Source organism: Boleophthalmus pectinirostris, unplaced genomic scaffold (assembly GCF_026225935.1).
Source record: "Boleophthalmus pectinirostris isolate CB_2022bp ecotype Guang Dong unplaced genomic scaffold, ASM2622593v1 HiC_scaffold_3, whole genome shotgun sequence".
In the NCBI taxonomy this organism is placed as follows: Eukaryota; Metazoa; Chordata; class Actinopteri; order Gobiiformes; family Gobiidae; genus Boleophthalmus; species Boleophthalmus pectinirostris.
Window position 1 is genome coordinate 14148033 of NW_026571299.1, and position 27747 is coordinate 14175779.

The window sequence follows — 27747 nt, forward strand, 5'->3', positions numbered from 1 at the left end:
TAAAAGGATACACTGAGCGTCACACTGTAGGATGCCCTCGTCTGGCTGGTTCGGGTGCTGCATGGCGATGGCCTGTGGAAACTCTCCCAGCATCCTTTGCTGAAACGCCTCCAGTCTCTCGTAGTCGTGGCCACGGCACACGAACTCCTTATTCTGGAGAAACAAAACAAACAGAAACATGTATTTGTTTTTCTTTCTTTAAAGTGGAACTAAACACGAAAACCATTTTTTATCTACAAAAAGATCTGGTTTTGATTTTGTTTAGACGTGGTTTAGATTTTGTCTAGACCTGGTTTAGACCTTGTTTAGACTTTGTTTAGACCTGAATTAGACCTGGTTTAGACCTGCTTTAAAAGTGGTTTAAACTGGTTTAGACCTGGTTTAGATCTGGTTTAGACCTGGCTTAAACCGGGCTTAGACTGGGTTTAGAACCGGGTTTAGACAGGGTTTAGATCTGGTTTAGATCTGGTTTAGACATAGTTTAGACGTTGTTTAGACCAAGTTTAGATCTGGTTTAGATCTGGTTTATTAGACTTTGTTAAGACCTGGTTTAGACCTACTTTAGACCTAGTTTAGACCTGGTTTAGACCTGGTTTAGATATGGTTTAGATGTACTTTAGACCTAGACCTGGTTTATTAGACTTTGTTAAGACCTGGTTTAGACCAGATTTACACCTGGTTTAGACTTTGTTTAGACCTTGTTTAGACCTGCTTTAGATCTGCTTTAGATTTTGTCTAGACCTGGTTTAGACCTGGTTTATACCTAGTTCAGACCTGTGGATTTTCAAAAAGATTTTCGATAGTAACTTTTTTAGCAACTTTGGTGCAGACTTGGTATATTTGCAGCTTCCTGGTGATAAAGTTTGCCCTGCATTCAATGGCTTCTGCAATTTCAAGTACTATGTGACGTCACACAGGACTGCCCTGATTAGAAGCCATGTGTTTCTGATACAAACACATGGCTGCAGGGGTGGAGTTTGGAGTGTGGATACTTGTTAGATCAATCACACTGTTCCTTACACCTCCAGACCTCGCTCCTCCTTTTTTCTCCCTGTCTTCTTTGAGTGACTCTATCAGTTTAGCTGCTCTGTTTGAAATGTGGCGCTGGGTGGAGTTCAGTTAATTAGACAAATACATCAGAAATACAAACAAAGCCATTTCAAAAAGTAAAGGTTAAGAGAAAAGCTATTGTATTGCCCACAGATTAAAATAGCAACATGATACTGTACTAAATGTGTTTGTTAATTGTTATTTTCATAAAGAGAAATAAGTTGATCAGGACTGACCCGTAGAAAGAAGGGAAACTTTCTGCCGTAGAATCCCACTCGGAAAAACTCAGGCTCCAGACGCTGCTGCTCCATGATGTTGTCGTAATAGGCCGCCTCCATTTTCTACAGCAACAGAGACAATTTTTTCATCCCCGTTTCATATTTTAACATATTTAATTATACAACAACCTCTTCATCATCATCTCAAAGACTTCTTTAAAAGTTATCATGTCAGTATAGTACACACACTGTAGTTTTAATATTTATTTTTCCTGCAAAATCCTGGTAGATTTTCCATTATTAGAGCCTTTGTAGTTGAATCTTTGATGGGAAAATGGTTAACTTTCTTTAAAGAGATTGTTTCTGTGCACTCTGAAGTATTTGTGAGAGACATCTAACAGAAATAAGTGTCTGGGAAGGTCCAAAATGGCAGTATAAATTCACCAAACGTTTACTATTTTAAACTTCTCTTGTGTTCTCTTACCCGTATCCAGCTGAGGCTCTGGTAGTCGTACAGAGATTCATACTGGAAGGCCAATTCTCTGCACAGAGGGATGCCAAACTCCCAGCACTGAAACACAGAACAAAGAAGATCCAGGCAAGTTTTCAGTGGGTTCTGACGAGTTCTGACAAAGTTTTTATGGTGCTGTACTGGGTTTGGACTGGTGCAGACGGAACTCACACTGTTCAGAAATGACTTTGGACTGGTTTTAACTGGGTTTGGATTTATTTGGATGGAACAAGGAATGAACAAGTTTGGACAGGCTGAAACTTTTTATGGTTTGTAAGTGCTTAATCTGGGTTTGGGCTGGGTTTGGTCTAGAAAGGTCAGAAAGTAGAGGTCTGCAAGGGACAGAATTTTCAGTCCTGCTCCTGCCCACATCTGTGATATTTTGTCCCACTCCTGCTCCCACCCGTTCACGTTCACTTTCTTAAGCTCTATCAAACACGGAGAAGAGGAAAGGAATTGTTAAATACAGTGGTCCCCAATTTTTTGCGCCACGGACCGGTTTATATCGGACAATAATTTGTGGACTGGAGGGAGTTGGGAGGAGGCGTGGTGGGTGGTCCGGCGGCATGGTTAAGTCCTGGCTAAATCCTGTTTTAGTCAGAATTTTAGACCTGTTTTAGACCTGTTTTATTTCTGGTTTAGTCCTGGTTTTAGTCCTGTTTTAGTTCTGGCTTAGTCCTGGTTTTAGTCCTGTTTTAGTTCTGGCTTAGTCCTGGTTTTAGTCCTGTTTTAGTCCTGGCTTTTAGTCCTGTTTTAGTTCTGGCTTAGTCCTGGTTTTAGTCCTGTTTTTAGTCCTGCTGGTTTCTTTTTAGTCTGGCTTAGTCCTGTCCTGGTTTTTTTAGTCTGGCTGTTTTTTAGTCCTGGTTTTAGTCCTCTGGCTGGTCCTGGTTTTAGTCCTGGTTTTAGTCCTGGTTTTTAGTTTTTAGTCCTGTTTTAGTCCTGGTTTTTAGTCCTGTTTTAGTCCTGTTTTAGTCCTCTGGCTGTTTTAGTCCTGGTTTTTAGTCAGTCCTGTTTTAGTCCTCTGGCTTAGTCCTGGTTTTAGTCCTGGTTTTAGTCCTGTTTTAGTTCTGGCTTAGTCCTGGTTTTAGTCCTGTTTTAGTCCTGGTTTTAGTCCTGTTTTAGTCCTGAGTCCTGGTTTTAGTCCTGTTTTAGACCTGTTTTAGTTCTGGCTTTTTAGTCCTGGTTTTAGTCCTGTTTTAGTCCTGTTTTTTTTAGTAGTCTGCTTTAGTCCTGGTTCGTACAGTCCTGTTAGTTTGCAGGACTACACTTTGTCATCCCACCCGCCCGTTCCTGCCCACGTCCGCAATGAGTCAAAATGTGTCCTGCGCCGCCCTGTTTTGCGTCGGGTCCCGCGGTGCAGGGCTCTATCAGAAAGGTCAGGGTTCAGAACAGGTCAGGTCTGTATTTAGACATGTTCAGCCTTGGTTCAGGATCTGGGCTGGTTCTGAGGATGTTTGAACAGGTCTAAAGCAGGTATGGGCCGGTCCAGAGTGCATCTACACAAGTTCTAACTGGATTTGGGCTGATCCTGGGGATGGGCAGGACATCGTCTGCGACTGTACCTCCTTTTAGCCATCAATAAAACTGCTTTGTTAATTTTTGTGCAAATAATTTGTGAAGCTGATTCATCAGATCATTGTTTCATTTACTTATTTTCAATGAGAGGTTTAGCGTTAGCCTCCAGGTTGTTATGGCGACATGAGTAACAGCAGTCGTACCTTTCCCTTGTTGAAGTAGTGGATGACTTTGCGGCAGAGTCCTTCTTTGCGGTGCCACTCGCTCTGGGCCGGGTAGTGCAGGAACTCTCTGAGTGGACGCTCATCCCAGTGAAGCAGCTCCCAGTACAGCAGCAGAGTGAACGCAGCCTCTGTCACCAGCATACAGACGAGTGTTTAGATAATAGGAATATAAATATCATTACTATTTAAACCAAAGGAAAGTCTATGATGAGCTCCAACAAAAATATTCAAACCAAAATCACAACTCTGAGTTAAGTTTAAAGAAGAGGGATTACACTTCTATGGAGTATTAATTTCATTTTTTTTTCCCCCTCCCTTTGCTATTTGCCATTTCACTAATTAAACAACTGCACAACGCATCAGGTTTGTGAAGTTGTAGTGCATAGATTTGTATTATGTTTTTGTATATTTATGGAAAATTGTTGTGCAGGAACATGGGTGACGTACAGTCGGCTTGTGGGCTGAACAATGGAGAGAATTGTACTGTTAACTATAAGGAGGGTTTGACTAGGACCCAAAAGAGATCGCTAGATTACTCAAACATGCATGGATGACATCTTAAACCATGTTTTTGATGAGTGAAAGTTATAACAGAGTTGGCCAAGTAAATTAAACTATGTACATTTTCAGACAATGTCCTTTCTTTTATCTCATTGCATTATTTACAGTCAGTGTTGTTCACGTTGCGTGCAGTGTACCTGTGTAGTTCTCCGCCTGCAGGTGCATGTCACACAGTTTGTGGATGTAGCGGATGTACATCTCCTCTTTGTTGATCTCAGATTTGTAGAAATTCTAAAAGGACAGAGAAGAAAATGGTTTAAAGAACACAAGGGAATATGTCACAATTTCAATCACTTCCCTGACCTTGTATAAACACACAACCACTCAAAAGTTTGGACACACTTTTACATTTTTATTTTTATTTTCATGACTATTACATTGTAGATTCCAAATGAAAGCACCACAATTATGAATGAACAGATGTGGAATGTAGTAAACAAAAACAAAAACAAAAAAACTAAAACCACCCTTTGCTTAGATTGCTTCTTTGGACAATTGGCACACCTGTGAAGTGAAAAACACCAAGCTGACTGAGGGAAGGCCAAGGGTTTGCAGCATTGCCAGGTGGATACTTAGAGAATTTGAATATAAAACATAAAAAAAAAGTTACATTATTTAACTTTTTCTCTTTGCAACATAATTTCATTGCTCTTGCTTCATATATTTGATGTCTTTTGTGTGTATCTAAGATGAGGAAAGTAGTAAACAAAAAAAACAAAAAAAACGAATGAAGAGCTGTGTCCAAACGTTTGACAACAGGTGGTAAATATCATGTAGGAATCTTTTGCAAATTAAGACTGCCCTTATAACCCATACATTATCTCCACATATATACTAAATATACTTTAAATGACAGACTAATTCTGTCCAGCAGGTGTCAGTGTGTCACTATTCTTACCAGCAGGTTCACAGTGCAGCCGATCTTCTTATTCTCAGTCTCATCTCCTTTCATGCAGTCCCTGAAGAAATAAACATACATAAATATTTAACACTCCAAACTTGTTCTATACCATTTCTTTTAATACACAACCACACTTTAATACTTTAATACACACTTTATCTGGTCCTGGCTAGTTAGTTTGGTTGGAGTCGAGTCCTTTTTCAGTCACGTGGTAGTCCTGACTTCAAATCATTTTTTAAGAAAACATGTTATGCTTTTTTCTAGTATTTAGAGTTAAACTATAACATACATAGGTCATTATTATACATTTCACTCATTGTAATCTGTAATATTGATTTACTAATTTTCAAATCAACTTGACCCAAAATATGAAAGTTTTAATACCGTATTTTTCGGACTGTAAGCCACTTTTTCATGATTTGGTTCTGCAATTTATACTCAGGTGCAACTTATATATTAAAATATATGATTTCACATGTTGGTTATTTTCACACAAACAGTCACGAGGGCAGTTTAGGCTCGTGTGCCAGAATTATACTCCTATTACTCTGGTGCCACTGTCACTTCACTCTACTGAGCATGTCTCCTGCAGAAAGAGCCACTGTCCTGTCTGGCATCATGTGGACAGGGCTAGTTGTTTAATCAGGTATGAGTAGATGTCGGGCAACTGAAGTCTAAGTTTCTTCTCGTCACTTACACACTCATCTGCATTTAACGCATATGGGCCATTAAGGCATATCCCACTCAATAATGTTAATTAATGTTAGTTAATAACTTATTCTATCACACAATAAACTGGTAATCGTATTTTGCAGATTACAAGCTGCAAGTAGTGAAATATGCAGCTGAAAACGATAACTGAGCAGCAGAAAGACTTACGAGGGATTGACAAAAAAAGGAGAACACTCTAACTGCAATGAAGAATACAAAAAAACTTATAATAGTGTAACAATAATAATACATAACACTTGTACAGCGCTTTTCAAGATACTAAAAGATACTTTACATGAAGAGACAAACTAAAGCAAACAAGAAATAAGATAGTTAATGAAAGGTGGTTTTAAAGAGATGGATTTTTAGTTTAGTTTTGGGGAGTGCGGATGAGTCTCTGTTTTAAATAATCACAACTAAATAGAGAGCAGTGGGCGGAGACAGGGGGTATGTGAAACGTACATTTTCTGAACACTCAAACTCTAAGCTAATGATGAAGGGACACCATTATAACACCAGGTTGTACTGGATTCTAAGATCAGTATTGGTACCCGTACATCTATAGCACCTGAATACTACTACAGATGTTAAATTAATTTACCTGTAATCTAGCAGCCGCTCCATTAACCTAGTCACAGAAGTCACAAACGAAATTCCAGTTTCTCTCCAAGTCTCCTGCTCGATCTTCTCCAACAAACTTCAAAATACAAGACAACAATAACATCAGAAATCCAAAAATGACGGAAATAAAACTCTATTTAAAGGCGAATTGTGTAACTTTGTCAGAATGCCTGTTTTTCTAGGTATTTTTGAGTTATGAAACCACTTGTAGTTTAGTAAATGTAAGATTTAAAGTACAGTTTAATGTCATACTGAAGCAGAGCAAGGACATATCCATAGACACAACAAAAAGTTACAAAGTGTAGCTTTAAAGGTGAGTGCTAAAGCCATCTGAAGCAGTATTAGTATTGCAGTATTAGTATGTACAGTAGTGTGTGAGGTGAAGCGTACCTGGGATATGGCCCAAAGAGCTGGGTTCTAGTCCAGCAGCACAAAGCAAACCACAGCAGGTTAGAGCAGGAAGACAACAGTCAGTTTGTTACACAGAAAAAGAAGAAGAAGAAAAAGAAGAAGAAAGAACTGTGTGTTAGTGTTAAAGTCAAGAGGATTCAGATCAAACTTGGACTTAGTCATTGGTAGAAGTGGGTAGACTGTCCAGAAATTTTACTCGTGGTTAGGATGTAACAAATCAAAGTTTTCATAATTCCTTTTTCAAAAGCATTGTTTTATTGAAGCAACAGCTAAAAATGGAGGAAACTACATAGACTGTGATCTTTGTTCTATTTCACTGCAAAAAACATGGAAAAGTAACTGTTATAAAGAACGTTTCTATCTTAATTCTTTGGGCTATAACATTAATACAGCCCCAAGTCAAGGCTTTTTAAAAAGAAAAAATTGAGTTTCTTCAATTCTGGTAGGATCTCCACAATATTGCAATAATATTGTATTGTGAAATGAAAATCATAATTGTATTGTACCATGTGATTTACAAAGCGTTACACCCCTTCCCTTGGTTAAAGAAATGACACAAGAGGAAAAAGGTATTTGGGAAAACTACTCCTCAACTTAGAGTAACTACTGGAATGTGCCATCTGATTTATAATTTGAAGTTAATGTCATTGGAAAGACAAAACGTTAAATTAAATAATGCATAGTCTGTGTTTCCAAATGATACACAATGTGAAAAACTAAATCATATCTGACAGAGCAGTGCAAGAATCACAAATGTTCAAATAATTCTGTATAGCCAACATGAAGTTTTTGTCACTTTTGGGAAGAGTAACCGAAACCTTTGCGAGTGAGAATACTGTTACTTCAATAAAAAAGCATAATTTCTTTAAAAAAATGTACTCAAGTAAATGTAATGGAGTACAACCCACCTCTGATGCTTTGTTACAAGAAATAAAGACAAAGAAATTCTGATCTAAGGCAAGTTTTTAAGATGTTTTTTTAGATAAAGGCAGGTGTAAAGGGCCAACACACCACTAGGGGGCACCAAGGCTGAACTATAAATTTGAACTGAAGCATTGTGTACCTGGTATGTATAGTCATATTTTTTACATTGAACAAAAATGTCACTTAATATTGTGTGTTCATAATGAATTCAGTATGAAACATGCTTAAAATTGAATGACACATATTCCTATTATTGCTGCTGATCACTTGTTCTCCCTTATATTATTTTTTATGTATTTATATAACATAAAAATGGCAGATTAACATGATTTCAGGCCAAAATTAGACCAAAATAGTTCAGTAGTATCAAAACTACATCAGAATCACAAACATAAGAACTTACAATTGGTCTTGTAAGATACATTTCTCATACATTTATTTATTATAGGACATTCTTGAATAAAATAAGCTTCCTTGGTTAGTTTGATCACATCAAATAGGGTCAAATACAGAGGACAAATTTCAATATGGGGACAATAAAGTGTGCCGTATCAACAAAACGTCTTAAAATTTCTATATTCTTCAATACCAAACCCAATCTTTGCGCTAACTATGGTCCTGACAACTATAGTAGTGTAGAGTTTTTTCAATCAATCAATCAATCAGACTTTATTTATAGAGCGCTTTTCATGCAAAAAATGCAAAACAAAGCAGTTTTTATAGTAACATCGCAGTCTCTAAGTACAGAGAGGTTAGAGTATTGTGTGTGTGTGTGTGTGTGTATTTACAGCAGACTGAAGAGCTCCCTGTAGTTCTCGTCTCCTTTGCCCTCGGACACCAGGCTGTCCAGTTTGTCGATAAGCTCCGCCTCCACCTGCACACACCAACAGATAGTAGATTTATGTCATCATTTATAACATAAATGATAATAATAGTTTTTTTATTGTCATTATAAGTGAAAATATTATAGAAAAGTGTTAATTGTTTTGTTTAAGTACACTTTTTTTTTTACCATATCCTCCATCTTACTATGCATGTTGTATATTAGTAGCGATAAAACAAAATAAGTAATTTACTATTGATAAACTAGCATACATTTATAGAGAGATCATTTATTTTGCTTATTGCCAACTGCTAAACTTATCTAAAATGGCTTAATCTTAGAAACAGGTTCATTGGCTTCCTCTTCAAAACTGTAGAACTGAGAAATCCTGCCTCATCATAGTGTCATTTCACCATTTAGAGTGATTTTAGTTTTGAAAAGTGACTAAGAAACTGTTGTAAACATTTGTGTATGACCCTGACTCTGAATTTAAAAAGTACATAGTTGTGGGCAGAGATAGGGGGCAGATGAAGACATTTTCTGAGCACTCAAACATTTGTGAATTGCTCAAATTAAAGTTGTGATCTTACGATGAGTGAGTGGTGAGGTAGTACTGTTACAAAAAGTACAAAAATTAAGATGGTTTTGCATAATTAAATCAAGCTATTGGAAAATCAACTACATTGTCTCAGGCCCTTAGGTTACGTTTACACTGAAATCACCGTATCACCATATCGAAAACTATTTGCATCCAGACATGATCCACACAATAATGCAAAACTGCCTGAAATGCTAGTCACATGATTAGGCTGGCGTCACAAAATCACAACGTCATGTAGGTGGTAAAAACAAGGAAGTGGAGCACCGTGTCTGAAGTTGCAGCAGCCAGTTTTGAGCCGAGGAAGATGGTAAACATGAAAGTAGTAAGTAGTTCTACCTATGCTGTTTCCTGTTTATCTATGGTTTGTTTAAACTGTTTTCCGCAATAGCGTCACATGACCGATGTCACAAACCCAACGAATCAGGAAGGCACAAGTCACAGTGACGTGGTCCAATAAGGACGGCCACCAGAGCTCCTACGTCAGCGTATCAGCATTTTCAGGTGTCCACTCAGTTCCAGATCAGATCCATACTCAGACAAATTTGTGGGAACTGGCAGCACCAGATCATTTCGTCTCTGGAGCCATTTTCCATCATATCCTACACTGCATCTGCAACGAAAAACACTCAAATTCATACTAGTGTGGATGGGGCCTTAGCTGTCACCTGTTTGAAGTTCCCATTCTTGCGCTGCTCCCAGTCCATCATGTCGTGGAAGATTGGGATCATGATGTTCCTCACTTCCACCTGAGGGACCAGAGTCACCCCCAGGAACGGCCCGATCATGCCAGGGATGAAGTGAATTTTGTTTTCACCTAAAATCAAACAGTTTAGCTTAATCCCAAATCAAAATCACAAATTCAAAGCTTTTTAAAATCAGACGTGGAAGCCTCACCCAGGTTCTGCCACATGTTGAAGAGGTCATAGGTCATCATCACTCTCATGTCCCCGTATCTGAAGATGAAATATTGAATTGAATCAGATGAGCATGCTATTAAAATGCAATAAAAATAAGAATTCACTTAAGAAATTAAGTGTAATTTATGATGTGCTCAGGGTGGTCCTTAAAATATATGAACCTTAATTTCATTCATACCCACACAGAAAATAAATGTTGGTAATTTTTTGTTATAATTTTTCACCAGTTTTGGTACTGATAATAACAATGTAATTTTATTAGTGTATAAGTTTAAGGCTAAGTTTAAATTATAAACTGTAACTTTTTTTTTTTTTTTATAATTCAAAGTTTCGTAAAGAAGAAAATTACTTCTATGGGGTATTAACTGTTAACACATAATATATTTAGATGACCATGTTACCATTTATGGTTTTGAAAATGCTATATAAAAACATTCACTTTGTTTTCGATGCTCTGAGTCACCCCACCCTTAGCTCTCTGCACTAAGTCACTCCCCCTTCAGAGCACTATCACAATACAATCAGGTTTGTGAAGTTGTTGTGTAGAGTTTTGTATCACGCTTTTGTATATTTATTTAGAATGTCACGTGGGAGCAGGGGTGATGTAGGCTTGTGGGTGGAGCCTTGCACAAAATTTTACAGCTAAACATAAGGAGGGTTTGAACAGGGCCTAGGAGAGATCGCTAAATTACTCAAACATGTTATGGATGATATTTAAAACATCTTCTGGCATGTTTCTGATGAGGAAATAACATTATAACATGGTACAAAGCTATAAAAAAAACAATTTTGCACAGTACAACCTGGTTTAATGAAATATAATTGTTAAATACGTAAATAATTTGTGTAATAAAGTAATAAAATAGTTGATTAGAGACATAAATTGACCTGATGGCTGCTAAACTAACTCTGTCTCCTCCATAGAGTCCCAAAAATATTAAATCATTTTATGCAAACTTTTTTTTTGCTTGAGGTAGCCCTGCTTTTAATATGCACTATCCCATATTACTACTGGGGACAATTTAGTGGAGAGCACCCATTAAAAAAGTAAATGAACACCCCCGTGGTTACAGGTCTTGCAGAAGATTCAGAAAGTAGGGCAGAGCTATACTGTCACTGCTGCATTATAAATACACTTTCAACTCCTCAGCCATTTTGCCACACGTGACGTTTAGAAAGTTACACGTGATAGTTATGGCGTTAAATTTTGCAGAAATACGTAAAAAGATGAGCGATATAAGAATCATACTTGTCTAATATTTTCTTCTTCTTGGTGGGGCTCAGGTTTTCCAGTTGGAAGGCTGGGCTGGTTGATGTAGAGCACGGCCAGACTGAAGTAAGAGTTCCACACCTGCACAGAACCAAAAATACAATATGTTATTTAAAAGAACGTGTTTGGTACATTTTTCATAATATTTCAAGTCCAATCCACTTTATTTCTATAGCACATTTTATTAACAAAGACTGTTTCCAAAGTGCTGCACAAAGAAAAATCAAAAATACAAATAAAATAAAATACAAATAAAAGTAAAATCAAATAAATAAAACAGTGAAATACACCTGTAAGTATAAATAAATAAAATCAGTAAAACAAAACAATAAAATCACACAACTCATTCTGTTATTTGTTTAAATGCTAAATGAAAAATTGACATTTCATTCAAATAGTAGCCTACTTTTTGTTTGTGCATTGATTTTTAATCTTCTAGTTTCCGTATTGTGTTTTGATTCTCAATCAGATTATCCAATCAGAAAGCAAAGCAAGATCTTTACGTTGAGTTGCCAGATCCTACAACTAAAACCAGTTTGCAAAAAAAGGTCTCTGTGATATAATGTGTCCTTCAGTATGTGGCTAATAGTATCCTTGTTTCATTTGGGATAATATTGATAATTTTTTTTTTACCAAGTACTGTATTTTTCAGACTATGAGTTGCACTTTTTTTCATGGTTTGGGTGGTCCTGCGACTTATACTCCGGTGCAACTTATATATTCAAATATTCAGACTGACAGCCGCAAGAGGGCGCTTGTGGCTTGTGTGCCAATATCTGCTGCTCGTATTACTCCTGTACCACTGTCACTTCACTCTACTGTGCATGCCTTCTGTAGAAATAGCTGCTGTCTCACTGCAAATAGTGTTATATGCAGCCAAAAACTGTAATTGAGCAGCAGAAAGAAAGTTTGGAGTGAGCAGGAAACTTGTGAGGGACTGGTGGAAAGCGGGGATGGAGAACACAGCTTCACAGGAACAGGGCGGGTGCGCCATGCAACTTTCCTGGAAGTCACTGGATGAATCAACAAAGCCTGAACTTCAATGACAACCGAAACCATCCTGTCGGGATTCAGAAAGGCTGGAATAATTCTAACTGGAACTGATGCTGAGTCTGACGACAGCTACGCAGAAAAGGAAGCGACACACTGTTTACATCATGGATCTATGGTTTATCTCCGAAGGTAGAACACAAGTGACACCGAGGATGAAGAATTCAATGAATTTAGTAATTTGGAGTGACATCGTGACTTTGGTAAACTTAATGTTATGTTGTTTATGCTATAATTATCTGAATAACTGTTAATATGTTACATTAACATATTAACGCCTATTCAGTCTGTTGTTCTCTATTCTGTTGTTATTACTATAACTTGCCTTTCAAGATTAAATGTCGGTTCCTGGACTCTGACTTTACAAAATACGTTTCCCCAAAAAGTGTGACTTATAGTCTGGTGCAACTTATATATGTTTTTTTCTTCTTCATTGAGCATTTTTTGGTTGGTGCGACTTATACCCCGGAGCGACTTATAGTCCGGAAAATAGGGTAGTTATGCAGGTTACTTGAATTTTCCTTGGGATTAATAAAGTGTCTGTCTGTCTGTTACAGCTATTACCTTTAAATGGAATGCTTATTAAACTGCAGCTCAAACTCAAAGTAATTATTTGAATACATAGGAGGAAAGTGATTTTGTAACTAGAAGAATTCAACATTTGTAATATTGTAATTTATTTAAAACCACAGCAGACATTGAGGTGAGTTTGTTACAGAACTTTTCAGGATTTTTATAGTTATTATTTTCTTCTTTAAACTAAAAAAATCTAAAATTAGTTTGCAAGTAAAAACAGCAAAATTGTCTGACATATTGATTGCGTACCTTAAAATCAAACTCGGCGTCTGTGAAGTTCTTGTGAAGAGCTGGAGACAGATATTGTGTTGTTGTCAAGATGATACTGGGGAGATAAGAAAGAACAATGTCAGTTATTTGTGTAAAATGTAAACAAGTTTGAGTCAAATCCAATTAAAATATTACTCATGTACAAGTGTTGTGTCTATATTATCTAAGATGCTTGGAGTTGTGTGTCTTACTGGCTGGTGAGGAGCCGCATGACGTTCCAGTCTCGAGGGAAAATACTGAGCTTCATCAGATTTCTGAACACACACAAAATCTTCAACAGAAACTCCTGCAGAGAGAGAAAGAGAAGGAAGAGGGGAGAGGGAGAAAGAAAGAGATACAGACAGAGAGAAAGAAGAGAAGAGGAGTGGAGTGGAGAGTGTGTTGACTCAGCAGGGCATAGTGTTGAAATATCAGCTTCATAATATTAGAATTTTTAAAACCAACATATATTTCAAGTCTTTTACCTACAATTTAGACATACAAATACATTCCCTAATACAAGCCTAAATAAAATGTACAATATCTAGCCTATTAATAATTCCTTTCCTAAAATTTTACCTTTGTTTTGTCCTTAAAGATCCAATATATATGCAGTATTTTTCTAAGTACTTGGGCGCCTTAGCTTCGACTTGTCTCGTTTAACTTAGAATATATGTGTGTTTAGAAAATAGCTCCAGGCTTTAGTTGTCAGTAAGTGCTCCTAAATTGTGTATATGGTGTTTTAATAACATTATCTACTGTTCCAAATCATTTCAGTCTTTTTTATTATATACAACTCGCTGGTAATGCCCTACATAACCTACTGTATTGAGATTTGGGGCAATACAAATAAGACTAAGACAAATCCGAGCTTACCTTGCAAAAAAGGCAATAAGAGCAATCACATTATCATCTTATAATGAACCAACCAATGTGTTATTTATAAACCTTCAAACTCTGAAATTTTATGATTTAGTTGACCTTTACACTCTGAAATTCATGTTCAAAGGAAACAACAATCTCTTTTCAAAATCATTACAGAATATGTTCAAAATCCAAAATAGCCAGATTAAAGAGCCCATCTCATGCCAAATCAACTTTTCAGAGCTTTCTACCTTCTAAGAGCGATGTGTGGGCCTTGTATATGTTGCCGAAGTGGTTTTTAGATTGATTTGGCATTTTTTTAAAACAAATTGCAGTGTATTTCTGCCACCTTCCCACGTGACAATGAACTAAAGCTGCTACAAGATGATGCGGCAGCTACACCTATGACGCGTTTGACGTAGCAGAAAGCGCTTCGCCTCGTCCGATTCCAGGTCCAACACATAAGGCTGAACGTGCTGTATCTCCATGATGAATAAAAGTTTATTCCTACCGCTATCAGGGTGCACTGTGCCTGTCTCCCCCTCCCTCCCTGAGATGGACGGAGGAAGGGCGGCTCACTCAGAGCCTATGTCACGTTTGGAGGGCGGAGCTTGTGCTTTCTCAGGACGGGCGGGGGGATGAGCAATAGTCATTCATTCATAGTTCCTGGTCTGTGATTTTCTCCAAGAAATCGGAAAGATTTCATAACTATTGTGTAACGGATGTTCCAAAACCCAAACTGTGCTTGTATATGTGCAGAAGATACAATGTGAAAAGAGTTATTTTGCATGAGATGGGTCCTATAAGCTCGGAGATACGGCTATGTTTATCAAAAAGAAAATCAGAACAAACATGAAATTTTGTATATCGGTTAAAGGGTTGGACCTCTGGAACAACTGTACAGAAAACCTAAAATTGTGCACCACTCTCTTCCATTTCATAAAGAAGTTTAAATGTTTAACTCTGGGCAGATACATGGATTATGAGACTTAGTTCGTGTTACAGTACTTTGTTGCCCTGTTACTGATTTGTTTGTTTCCTCTTGCTGTATTTATGAATATGAACTGATGTCAAGATGAAGCTCTGACAAAGGAATAAAGGACAAAGACAGATTAAGCTCAAAGTTAAACCTAGACCTTTTTGGTCAGTGTATGTTAAATATAACTGTGAAATAATGTCAGAAAATACCTGTGACTGAAATAAATGAATCAATCAATTTCAAATTTCAAATAAAAAATGCCTAAATGTAAGTTTGTGCTGCCTTCAGTGGCCTCTGCGACTCCAAGTAGCTGGTAACATCACGAAAGACTGCCCCGGTCTGGCTGCAAGGGCAGAGTTTGAAGTGTGGATACCTGTTAGAACAATCACACTTTTCCTTATACCTCCAGAGCCGCCCTTTCTTTACCATCACTCTCCCCTTTAGTCCTCCAAGTACTGCCCAGTTTAACAGCTCTATGGCCATGTCTCATTTCTATTTTCTCGCTTCCTTCTCATTGATTCCTTTCCTCGATCCTCCATTTTTCAGCTGTCAATCAAATGTGTCTTATGAAGTGGTGTCCCAAAGAAAACCAGAGAATGAAGGAGTAAACATGAGGGAGGCTTCAGGAGGCAGACATCAGATAAAATAATTTAACTTTACTGGTCTCAGTGAGGAGTTTATATCCTCTGTCCTCTGTGTCTCCTCTTTGAGTGGGACTACCTCACCCATTTCTTGCAGAATCAAGGGGAAAGAAGCGAGGAAAGAGAAATGAGAAACGGCCTCTTTGAAATGAGACTGTGGGAAGAGTTTAGATGTTTAGCCCTACTTTGATTTGTACATACGAGCCAGAAGAGGGTGTTTACTTAAATCAAACTACCATGTTTAAAACTAAATACTGCAGAAAAATAAGTACTTTTATTCTAGGTTAAGTGTGTACCTTGAGCTCGTCTTTGCTCTGGAAGTTCTCCATCATGCGTTGGAAGTGGATGTCCGTCATCTGTCGAAGGAGGGACAGGAGGCAGGACACGTACTCTCCCTGCCAATAGGAAGCCAGGATAACACAAAGCAGCCAATCAGACGGAGGCAGAGACAGGAATTTAAAACAACAACAACAACAACAGGAAAACACACAACGGAATGGTAAAAAATATAAAAAGGTCCAGCAAAATCAAGTAATTAATCAATAAATAATAAAAACTGAATTACAAAAAAATAATCAGAGTAGCAGTGCAGATAGAAAGTGGTTGTCGAAAATAAATTACAACATAAAACGACAAAAAAATATGAAAGAAGCAAGTTTTCATAAATATGAGGCTGCGTTCACACTTTCCTGATTGGATCCTGGCTGAGCCCAGATTAGTCCTGATGTGATCTTAGTTTGGTCTTGGATTAGTTCTGGTTTAGTCTGGGTTTAGTAGCAGCAACAGTTTTGATGTAATGTGTGTGTGAACGCAGCCTCGTTTACTACAAACAGAAAGAAGAATGAGCAGAAGAATAGAATGGGGTAAAAACTAAAGATCGGGCAGAAGTTACTCATATGAAATCACATTTTATTAGCCTCATAGTATAACTGCCTAAATCAAGGGTTTTGGGAAAATCTGCTTAGATCAATAAGATGACTGAGGCAGTTTGTATTTTTTTGTAAAAATCATTCTGACTGGCTGGGGGCGGAGCCAGTGACATCTACAGATGCAGCAGGATCTGGAAAGTACTGAATAATGAGACAGAAAACCAAATTTGGTCCAAAAATGACTTTTGCTATGTTATGTAATGAGGCTGGCAATGATAAAAAATAAGACTGTTGCCATAGTGATCAACAATTAGTAACAAAATATTATATCTTGAATGGGGAAAAGTCCTTAAAATGTATAACAGGAAGCTAAAACTAACCACAGTAAGTACTGCCCGGTCTTGAGAGAGTACACATGTACACACAGAACAGAGGGTAGGGGAGGTATTAAAAGTAGTAGTGGAGTGTTAGTTACTAACAGTGATCTCCGCGGTGCACTGCGGACAGCGTTGGCCTCTTACCGCCTCCTGCGATTGGCTCTTGCTCATGATTGACAGCAGCGTTTGAAGGAGGACGTCCAATAAGGACTCCACCATCATCTCCACCTCCTCCTGCACCGAGCTCTCCTACAGTCACACCAACATTCAAACACTTCAACAAAAACAAGCCAGGACTCTTTCTTTGCCTTTCAAACAGAATATGTGAGAACGTTTTTGGTTTCATATGATGATCGATTCCCGCTCAGACCAAGTTCTGCTGTTGTGTCCTTAGGCTATATACATTTACACCTTGCTTAGTGTGTGTGTAAGTGTTGGTGGTTGGAGGGGAAGAAGGCGCTTATTGGCAGCCTCACTTCCATCTGTCTGTCCCAGGGCAGCTGTGGCTCGAGAAGTAACTTACCACTGTGAAAAATGCCTACAGTGTGGTACTTTGTGATGCTTTAACGAGTCTGTAAAGTCCATGTACTTAACAGATCGGCTAAAGGTGTTAGTTATGAACCTTCTCTAATCAGATCAGATAGAAGAATTAAAAGGGCTGTCTCTATCTGTGTGGGTTTAAGGGTAGAGAGCTTTCAAAATGAGACTCTTGGGGCCTATCTCCCCTAGAACCATCCCCAGTGAATCCACCCTGTAAATAAACCCTGTGGCATTAAAGCTCTAGTGCCGCCTAAGTCGCTGTGGTTACCCTGGCACAGTTGTTGATGATGGAGAAGATGGAGCTGAGGATCCCTGAGCAGATGAGGAGCTCCTTCTGCTGTCGGAGGTGCAGGTGGATGTGATGGAGGACCACAGGCAGAAGAATCCTCCGAGACTCTGAGGAACCGACACAGAAGAGCACAAGACACACAGAGGTCAGCTGTTTTTAAATTGAAGTCCATCCAAAATACAAAGATAATTTAAACGCATGGAACTCAACTAAATAAAGGTTTTGTAATTTATTTGTATTAGTCAGTTCATAACAAAAAAACATCATTAATTTGGCAAGAATTTTTTTAAAATCAGGAGCCAAGAAATCACTCCAGGAATAACAACTATAGTGAAGTATTGTCTATTATTTAAGCTTGTTTCGTTCAAATGTCACCACAAGAAAGGATTGCAGAGCTGATTATATTTTTATACTATTGTGTTCAGTGAATTATAGAGGAGCTCAGAGCAGGGTCCTGATGTCAGACAAGAACAGTGAGATTGCATTAGGGATAGCAAGCTTCTGATTAGTTCTAAATAGCATTTTTTATGACTGACCCAATATTATAATTATAAAATATTTAATTAACTGTAAAAAGGTATGCATTTTATATTATTATTATTACTTTTTATGATTTATTGTTTTATGTTGGCTATAACACCTAAGAAGGTCTTGGCAAAAACACTATGATAGAAATATTTACATTTTTTAATTATATTACTTTAATTATATGATAGTGTAAAAGCTACAATATTGTGTTCCTTCTACTTATCCAATAACTCCGCTAATGTTGCAGAAACTAAACAAAAATCTAAACTTTGTTCATTGTGTTTTCAACATTTAAAGGTGCAATCTGTTAGCCTGATTCATAAGCTGGTTTCACTTCATTTCACTTCGTAGAAACCATCTGACCTCGCAGTGTTAGAATTTGTTCGCTTGACGGTAGGTGGGTACTTTTTTTTTTTAAACCAAACGCTGTTATTTGGTAGTGACATATGCAATGCACCGCTAACGGGGGAACTGGGCTAACTTAAGCTTTTCTCAAATCCCGTAGGAAGAAGGGCAATAACGTCTTTCCCGTTGATAAAATTTACGAAACATTCTCTTTATTCAGGCTTTAAATCCTCGATCTCAGGAATCGTTGACAACACAGATGTATGGTTCTTCGCTCATTGACTGGTGCCCGAACTTGCACTTCCGGGGTTTTTGTGAACCATCTATTGCATTTTGATTCCTGACCTAGTCGCTGGAGAGAAATGAAATTGAGCAGAGGCACTAGGTGGAGCCAGCCTGACTAGCAATCTGTAACTTTTCTGGTGAGAGGGTCTCCTACATGCTTGTCTTCATGGAGATGTTGTTGCTTTGTCTGGAATATTTTACAGTATGGCATTAAATTTATCAATCAAATATTTTATTATTCCCTAAATACTTTCAAAAACACACATTCTTACCATACACCCTTTAAGCAAACATGCCCCCCAGAGATCTGACTTGTAACTTGGCATCACCTGTCTCCATGGATATAATATGTTTAATGCCATACTGTGTAATATTCCAGACAAAGCTATAACATCTCCATCTCCATGGAGACAAGGAGGTGACGGACCATGCACCAGTAAAGTAGCCTCCTGCAGCATTACCTGGGAAGGAGAAGAGCTTGCTGTCCACAGTGCGGGCTATAGACTGCAGTTTGACCACGTCCATGGACTGGCCGATGTGCACGGTGGACGGCATGCTCCCCAGGGTCCCACGCACGAACTCAGCCACCTCCTGCACCGAGAACATCTGCAGGAGCTCGTCAAAGATGGCCGGGAAGGAGTTGAGCAGAGCAGCCTGGAAAACACAGGAGGAGAGAGAGAAGGTGAGGAGGAGGAGAGGAGAGAGGGAGTTATGAGGGAGGAAGAAAGGTTGAAACCAGTGAAGATACAAAAAGAATCAGTGGTTAAAGAAAAGAGCTAAATTTCAAATTGGAAGCAGAATTTGGGTGGAGGAATAAAATTATATAGCAGGAAATTAAGGGGGGAAACTTTTTTTTTTTTTTTTTTTTTCCATTAAAGGAACAGTCAGGAATTTTAAACATAGGACCTCATTTCCTAGTGATCCAGAGTGTTGGACACGTGTGGAGACACTTTTGAAATATTCCATCCAGTCTTTGTATTTGCAGAGGTCGCTGGTGCTAGGCTAGTGCATGTCAATGGCCATAGTTAGCCTGCCACTAAAAACAGTTTTACCTGCTCCACAAAACACCCGAAGCAAATCTATTATTACTCCAGACTGTCGATGTAAATGTGTGTGTTGATAGAATAATTTTAGAAGTAAAACCAACCTTGGATTTATGTCTGATTAGCAGCAGCATTGAGTTGTACTTCCTGATAGAAAGCTTGGCAGCAGCGGATTGATATATGAGAAAATAGTCCCTCAACATGCGACCATTCATGCGATGCAAGGTTAGTTTTATTTCAAACATTATTCTATCGACACAGACATTCACATTGACAGTCTGGCTTAATAATAGATTTGCTTTGGGTGTTTTGTGGAGTGGGTAAGACTGTTTTTAGTGGCAGGATAACTATGGCCATTGACATGCACTAGCCTAGCACCAGCGACCTCTGCAAATACAAGGACTGGATGGAATGTTTAAAAAAGTGTCTCCACTCGTCTCCAACACTAAGGCTCACTAGGAAATGAGGCCCTATGTCCAAAATGCCAAACTATCCTTTTAATAGTAGTCATAATAATAGTGCATTGTGGAATTTAACTCTTTTGCAGGTTGTAATAGAGTCAACGCCAAATCAACATGTTAACCGTAATATTGTGGAGGAGACATGCCAAGTATATGTGGTGTGAGTGTGAGTTGTTGATGCTGTTGTTTAGTGTTTTGGTTCAAGATAATTATCCAATTAGAAAGCAAAATGAGCCTCACACAAGTCTTTCATTTGTGTTGTCAATTTCAATGTCAAAATCCAGTTGGTTTAAACCTAAAATGCCCTTTTCTGACCTGAATCCTCATTAACAAAACCCCAGCATCTGCAGCCAGTTATGAATCAGTTCTAGTGCAGCCTCTGCAGCTCAGGGAGTGAATTCTGGAGGTTCTGAGCTTTCACATGTCACCTGTCCATATACTGAGAATGAGAAAAACTTATATGTGTCTCTATCTGCAGGTTAAGGCCTTATATAGTTCCTTTAACATTAACTAATTGCATCTATTTTCTTATTTATAGACACAAGTTTAATCTAATCTAAATGAATGAACTACTTGTGTAAACACGGCTAATGGCTGGCTCTGTTTGTGTTGTCATTTTTCCCTGTGCTTTTATGTACCAAAACTTCTTTGCACTTTTAGTCAGTGCTGCGGTCTTTGCTTAAATGATGCATTCAGTGCCACTGGTTTTGCTGTAAATGGCAGTTTTGCTTAATGAATGCTGACATCAAGGCCTGACTTAATGGAGCCTGAACAGCCTTGGCGCTGAGGGGCGTTCACTGCATCGGGACATTTGGACGTCTGCTGATAGATGGATTATTATGGACAGGGATGTGACAAGTGAATAAGTGAAGAGTGGCGCTGAGTTACTTGTGTTTGTGATGCATTCAAGGGAAATCAGACAGTGGAAATGAATGGATACAAAGCATGTTTTTTAGATGGTGAGTGTAAAAAACTCCTCTAGACTTAAAATAGTAAACAAAAGTCCCACTTAGATTATTATATAGAAATAGACCATTCCGATTACAGCATTTTTGTAACTGAATAGAGTAATAATTTAAATACAATTAACAGCAGAATATTGGCCACAACGGCAAGTAAAATATTAGATTAAGGCTACGTCTGCACATAGCAGGGTATGTTGAGTAACAAATATTTCCTTCCCTCCGTTTTCCAAAATAACATCATGCACATAGCACCGTTTCAAAAAAGTTTGCGTTTACATCAACCCACATAAATACGCCATCGAACGCTGTCATAACAACGCCAAGCCTATCAGCAGCAGATTCAAACCTGTAGCATTTATTTCATTACAGTTGTAAGTACTACTCTCAAATACCTTGAAAAACATGCATTATTGAGCAGGCTCGCCTCTCCACAGATACGTTAAAGAAGTGGTAAAATCATTGACCTTCAAGCCTCATTTGTCTGTGGTCATGGATATGATACATCAGCTGTGTGTGCAAATGCAAACACATGAAACGTGTTTCACCAGAAGAAATGTGACTGCTGCTCTGAATGCTCCATGATGATCATCAGAGCAAAAGGTAAACATTGGTCGAACTTTTGGTGCATCAGCTGCCTAAAACTCAGTTTATCTCACCTTACACGCAAATGCGAAACAGTAGTTTTCCACAATCTCCATTCTAGCTGGAATTTTTAAAGATTCGTTTTCAGAGGAAAATTTGCCGTGTGCCTGTAAAGGACGGGTACAAAGGAAGGGAAAGGTCTCAGTTTTTAAAAATACCCGTGTATGTGTAAATGGGGCCTAAAAGTCAGTATTCGTAAAATGGATTTGCTGGCATTTTTTCCTGCTTTTAAAATCTGTTGCTGTTCTTGAACTTTGGTTGCCTGGGATCTGGAATACACATCTCTTCAATATTTTATGAGTCTAGTCATTCCTTGAATCTCCCCGAGTTCAGATAGGCGTGACTGACAGGTGGATTAGCCAATCAGAGACGCCATGGTCATATCAAAACAAATATGACGAAAAAAGAAAGGGAAAAAAAATATCACAGGTGACTGAAAAACATTTCTGCAGAATCAAAAAGTGAAGCACTAAAGTTTGTTAATCTGTGACGAGAGAAGTTTCATTTTATTTGTAAAGTCTGTGTAACCAATGACTACCTTCGTTTCGTATCTGTCACTGAAATAAACAAATCTGATTGGACGATTATGTTTGGTTTTGGCTCAAGACGCAACAGAGGGCGTTGGGACCAGACTGATCTCTCTCTGTATAAAGAGATACAGCGATAATCATTCTGGAATTGTCAGGCAAGAACTTTGGAGTTGCAACACTGAATTTTTTTTTTAATGTGTGACAAATAAAGAAAGCCTTTCTTATAATATAACCTCTTCTCCATTGATCCATTCATTTCCATTGTCTACACTTGGGACAGGAGTGTTACGTGTGTTTAAAGTGTATTTTGGTGCAAATCCAATGTGAACTCATCAAGTTAGTGAAGCAAAAACAGTGGTTATTCTGACACACAGCAGGTAGGGGGCGCCGTACCGGACCGGACTCCGCCCACACTGCTCTGTACTCACGGAGAGAGGAGAGGCCCGCGCAGCACCGGAGCCAAGGGCCTGGGTGCAATTCCCCTGCCCACCACCAGGGGCCTGTCCGGGGCCTGAGGGGAACGTTTGACCCAGGGCACCGGCTAGAGCTAAGGGAGGTCCAAGAGGGGGGGCGGGGGGCTGGTTTGAACTGGGGCAAGGCTGGGAGCCCTAGGGTGCACCCACAGAGCAAAGGATTGTGGGAAAACAGCAAAAAAGGATGAAGATATAGGTCCAAGCGGGAGGTAAAAAGGAGAGAAAGGATGGTTAAATAAAACTAGTAAATTAAAAGATGCATGCTAACAAAAAAAAGTTAAGGCTACTCTACAAACGACTAAAAAGAGGTTTAGCTACATTCAGGGAAAGACTTCTAGGTTCAATTGTAGTTCTCAAACACAGCGAGGGCCCAATAATGGATCACGGAACATATCATTTGTGTTGTAAAATTGCAAGAAAATACAGTTCATGTGCAAAAAAAAAAAATCACATATTAACATAAAAACAGTTTTTGTTACTATATTTTATTTATATTTTTTTATTCTAGATCGGTGAGGCTAATTTATATATTTTGTTCAGCTTACTTGCTTAGAAATAAATTCATAATTTTGTATAAAGCCTAGAAAAGTTGGAGTAGCGGTCCTTGGCTGGGATATATTGTATTATATTGTATATTAAAACGTTTCTAATATAGAACATAACAATGAATACACCTAAAAAAATTGTGAAAATAACGTAATCTAAAATAATCATTTGTTCATAAATATAGATTAAAATGAAATGTAAATAGTCTGGCTTTTAAAAATTACAAAGAAAAAAAAAAAAGACATAACTGAGCAATTTCTGATGGCAAATTGGCTTAGACAGAGTAAATAACTATTTCTTTTCAGTGTTTTGCATGGTAAAAAAAAAAAAGGGTTTCATAAATATCCATGTATATCCAGAGTGTGTTACCTGAGTGAAGATGAGGGTCTCGGAGTTGCGGCTGTCCAGACTCAGCACAAAGCGGATGGACTGGAACAGCTCCTGGATACTGGTCCTGAACTGGTCCTCCTCCATCCCACAGGTGGCCCTCGCGTACAGCACACGAGATTGGACGATGAACTTAAACAGGTACTCCAGAGCCTGACGGAGATGGGGGAGAGTTAGAAGGACTAATTTTTGCATAGCTTATTGTGTATTTCAGTCCAATTTTTTAAGATATAGTATGTAATTTTTCTAATGAAGTGAACACCACTGGTTTCTCTCTATTCAGATGCTATGGCTTTGCTTAGAATGTTAGAAAGTGTGGCATTTAACTTTTCTATTTTGTGCAGTTATTCAATTATAGTTGTAACACATTAAGTTGGAGTGGGTGTCCTCTCTCCACAAATCTGAACTGTAACTTTACCTTCTTCTGATCTTCTTGTTTCCATGGAGACAGATACATTTAATGTATGCATCTGCATGCAGACAAGCGAGCAATGGAACTTCCAATCAATATATTATTACTGAGTTTCTTTGTGTGCCATATTCTTAAAGATCAACATTTTCATCAATTGGACATAATATCTGAACACATATGAATGTAATTTTGTCAGAATCAGGAACAATGAAACAACATCTAGCCCCTGATCAAACATGTTCTGATTAAAATGAAACTAAACTCCCACAACTAGAGCTGGTAAACTGCACAGAACCTGGAGGACTAAAGAGTGAGTAAAGGGAGGAGGGAGGAGAGATGGAGTCTGGGGGTATAAGAAACTGTGTGATTGGTCTAACAAGTATCTACACTTCAAACTCCCTTGCAGCCAGTTCCTTGTAATCATAAACACTTGGCAATCAGGGCAATCCTGAGTGATGTCAAATAGTACTTGAAATTGAAGTGGCTAAAAAGCTGAAAATTTGCCTAGTTTGCACTATAATTACCAGTAATAAGAACAGTAGCTAGGTTGGCGCCACCTAGTGCCTCCACTCAATTTCATATCTCTCCAGCGACTAGTTCAGGAATCGAAATACACTAGACAGTTTACAAGAACCCCAGAAGTTACAGACCGCGCACCGACCAATCAGCGAAGAGCTGTGAAGCCATGACGTCAAACTCAAGCGCATGTCTGGGTCCCTTTCGTGTAACAACAGTAAACAAAGTGGTCGAGATGGATGTAGACGAAGCCATACATTCTGTGTTGGCAACGATTCCCGAGATCGAGGATTTAAAGTCGGAAAAAAGAGAATGTTTGGTGGATTTTATCAAGGGGAAAGACGTTATTGCCCTTCTTCCTACAGGATTTGGCACATTATATACGCCACAACCAAATAGCAGTGAATGGTTTAATAAAAAATTACCTGTCTACTATCGAGTGACAGTATCAGACTATTGGAACAGTAGATAATACTATTAAAACATCACAAATACTTGTAGTAAAAAGTTGATTTAGTGTTCAATTAGTTCCATTTTATGTCACGTTCACTGTACACTGTGCATTAATTTCTAAATATCAAATCCTAAAGTGTGAACCATTAGTATTACGTATAACCATCTCCACTCATTACAGAACCCAAGCTGCTGCAGTTGTCAAACTTGGTCTCAATAATTCAGGTGGGGCACTTCCACACAGGAGCTGGTGACCCATTTGATACGATGGTAGAGGCCCATGAATATTTTAAAGTGCTGAGCTGTGGCTGTCTGCTAAGTGTGCTACACCAGTACATAGTATGGTGTAGTATCATGTATTCTCTGTCCTCTCCTCCTCCTCCTGCAAAAATGATGTAAAAACACTTTGCTTTTGGACAAGGGAATGGAGAAATACAGAAGATAGCAGACGGTCCTGGGATAAGGTAAGGTAAGGTAGAGATGTGGATTTGTGGTGGATTTTAAAGGAGCTGTATCTAATTTTTACTCTCTCTGTGTTTGTCTTAAAGTTATTATAAATATTACCTGTTTTTGAGCATCCTAAATAGTCACCCCAATGAGTTTATAAGGTTTTTTTCCCAACTTTCAGAGACCAGAGTGGAGTTTTGACAGCAGCTAGAATGCTAAGAGTGCATTTCCTGATTATCAAACAATGAAAGTCTTTATTATTAGACGCAGACAGTACACAGCTGACCTATTTTGACCTCAAGAGCTGCTTATACAATATATACATACATTTTTTGTCAAATACATATAAAAAAAAAAAAAATCAGGTACAGTGCCTTTAAGGATTAATAAATACAGCATATATTTACACTGCCAACCAAAAATGTGGATAAAACATCTCTTTCAGTGTTTTTGTTCTGTATGTATGTTTTAGATTCTTGATTATTCAAAGTATCCACCCTTTGCTTTGTCAACAGCGCTGCAATCCCTTGTCCTTCTTGATGTAGTCTCCTGAAATGGTTTTCATTTTACAGCTGTGTCTTGTCAAGGTTCGGTCGAAAAATTAGGAGTGGAGTGTGCAAAGCTGTGAGTCGAGCAAAGGGTGGTTATTTTAAAGAATCAAAAATATGCAACATGTTTAGAGTTATTTCCATACTGTTGTTTACTATATTCCATAATTTTGATGCCTCCAGTGAGAATCTATAGTGTAAATAATCATGGAAATAAAGAAAAAATGTTGAATGAAAAAGCAAGGGCGTAGGTTTGCATAGGGACGGTGGGGACCTGTCACAACAAATATTTGGGGAAGATAAAATAGTCCCTACCAATATTTGCCATTTAATTTTAATAAACTAAAATATAAACTTATTCTGACATTTTTCCAAACTCATTAGTATTAATTTAACATGTTGTAGTTCACATTTTGTTTATTAGACATTCTGAGATGTATTATCCATGTCACTATTTCACTGGCTACAACAGAGTGATGTCATTAGTGGAGCCAGGAGCCTAAACTGGGGAAGCAGCAGGACAGGGCAGCACCCGAAGATGTCGGCTTGAGCAGCGTGAGTGAAGATGCTGCACCAAACTTTTCAAAAGGAACTTACTTGGCTTCATCTTCAATTAAACTTGCCTTATAATGAGTTGCCGCAGAAAAAGAGCGACTATCGCCACAAGTGCACCTCCCAAACAGAGCCCTACTGGTGCGCTGTTAGCAGCTGCACTCGATTGACAACATTCTACAGAAAAATGTTTAGACATTACCTCACAAATATCTCATCACCAACAAGCAAAGGGAAATCTGCTACAAACTTCTACATCACTGTTATCCGCTATAGAATCATCTTAGAAGGGCAATTAAATCACCTCTCATTTATTTGCCTGCCCAGACTCTGTGTGTTTTTGGAAAGAATTCATAAAACATATGGGGGGTTAGCTGATAATGTCCGCATCAAAGCTGAGACCAAACCTATGCCCTTGTGAAAAAGTCAACATTTTTGGCGGGTAGTGTATTTTTTGACAAAGTACACTTGACATCATTCAGTGTTCTATGAAAAAATTTGCTTTTTAATTGTCCAAATGCATCTCCAATAGAGAGAGAAAGAGAGATAAGCCCCTGTTCTCTTTATAAAATTATGACATCTTATACACAGTACACATGCTACATAACTTATACTGTATAACTGAATACATGAATACTTTTAAAGAATCATTTTTAGAACTATTCATTGATCAGTTGTAGTTATTGCATTATTTTATGTTCCAGTTTCCGCACACTGTTTCCTGAGTTAAAATTAAAGTAAAAGACAAAAGCAGTTCTCGAGTACTATCTGGTGTATTTTATAGCCATAATGGAGTTTTCATGTATAATGTATTTGATCATAAAGTCTCTCTTACCCTCATGGCTTCCTGTATATGATCCTGTCTCACCACTTCTGCCGAGCGGTCCATGTACCACTTGAGACAGCGAATCAACTCCCTATA

At 38.2% G+C, this 27747-nt stretch overlaps 1 protein-coding gene across 1 annotated transcript in view; it reads right to left on the reverse strand.

Annotated features, from left to right (window-relative positions):
* LOC110155845 (dedicator of cytokinesis protein 3-like) overlaps positions 1-27747 on the reverse strand; it is a 166330-nt gene that overhangs the window by 15568 nt on the left and 123015 nt on the right. Inside the window, 22 exon segments of the mRNA XM_055160298.1 lie at positions 12-153; positions 1287-1391; positions 1753-1839; positions 3498-3646; positions 4217-4310; positions 4978-5038; positions 6293-6388; positions 6703-6729; positions 8436-8521; positions 9737-9885; positions 9966-10024; positions 11238-11284; positions 11286-11339; positions 13134-13209; positions 13346-13440; positions 15914-16012; positions 16966-17112; positions 17672-17799; positions 19312-19504; positions 22920-23099; positions 23880-24050; positions 27661-27742. Coding sequence (XP_055016273.1) covers positions 12-153; positions 1287-1391; positions 1753-1839; positions 3498-3646; positions 4217-4310; positions 4978-5038; positions 6293-6388; positions 6703-6729; positions 8436-8521; positions 9737-9885; positions 9966-10024; positions 11238-11284; positions 11286-11339; positions 13134-13209; positions 13346-13440; positions 15914-16012; positions 16966-17112; positions 17672-17799; positions 19312-19504; positions 22920-23099; positions 23880-24050; positions 27661-27742 — 2327 coding nt within the window.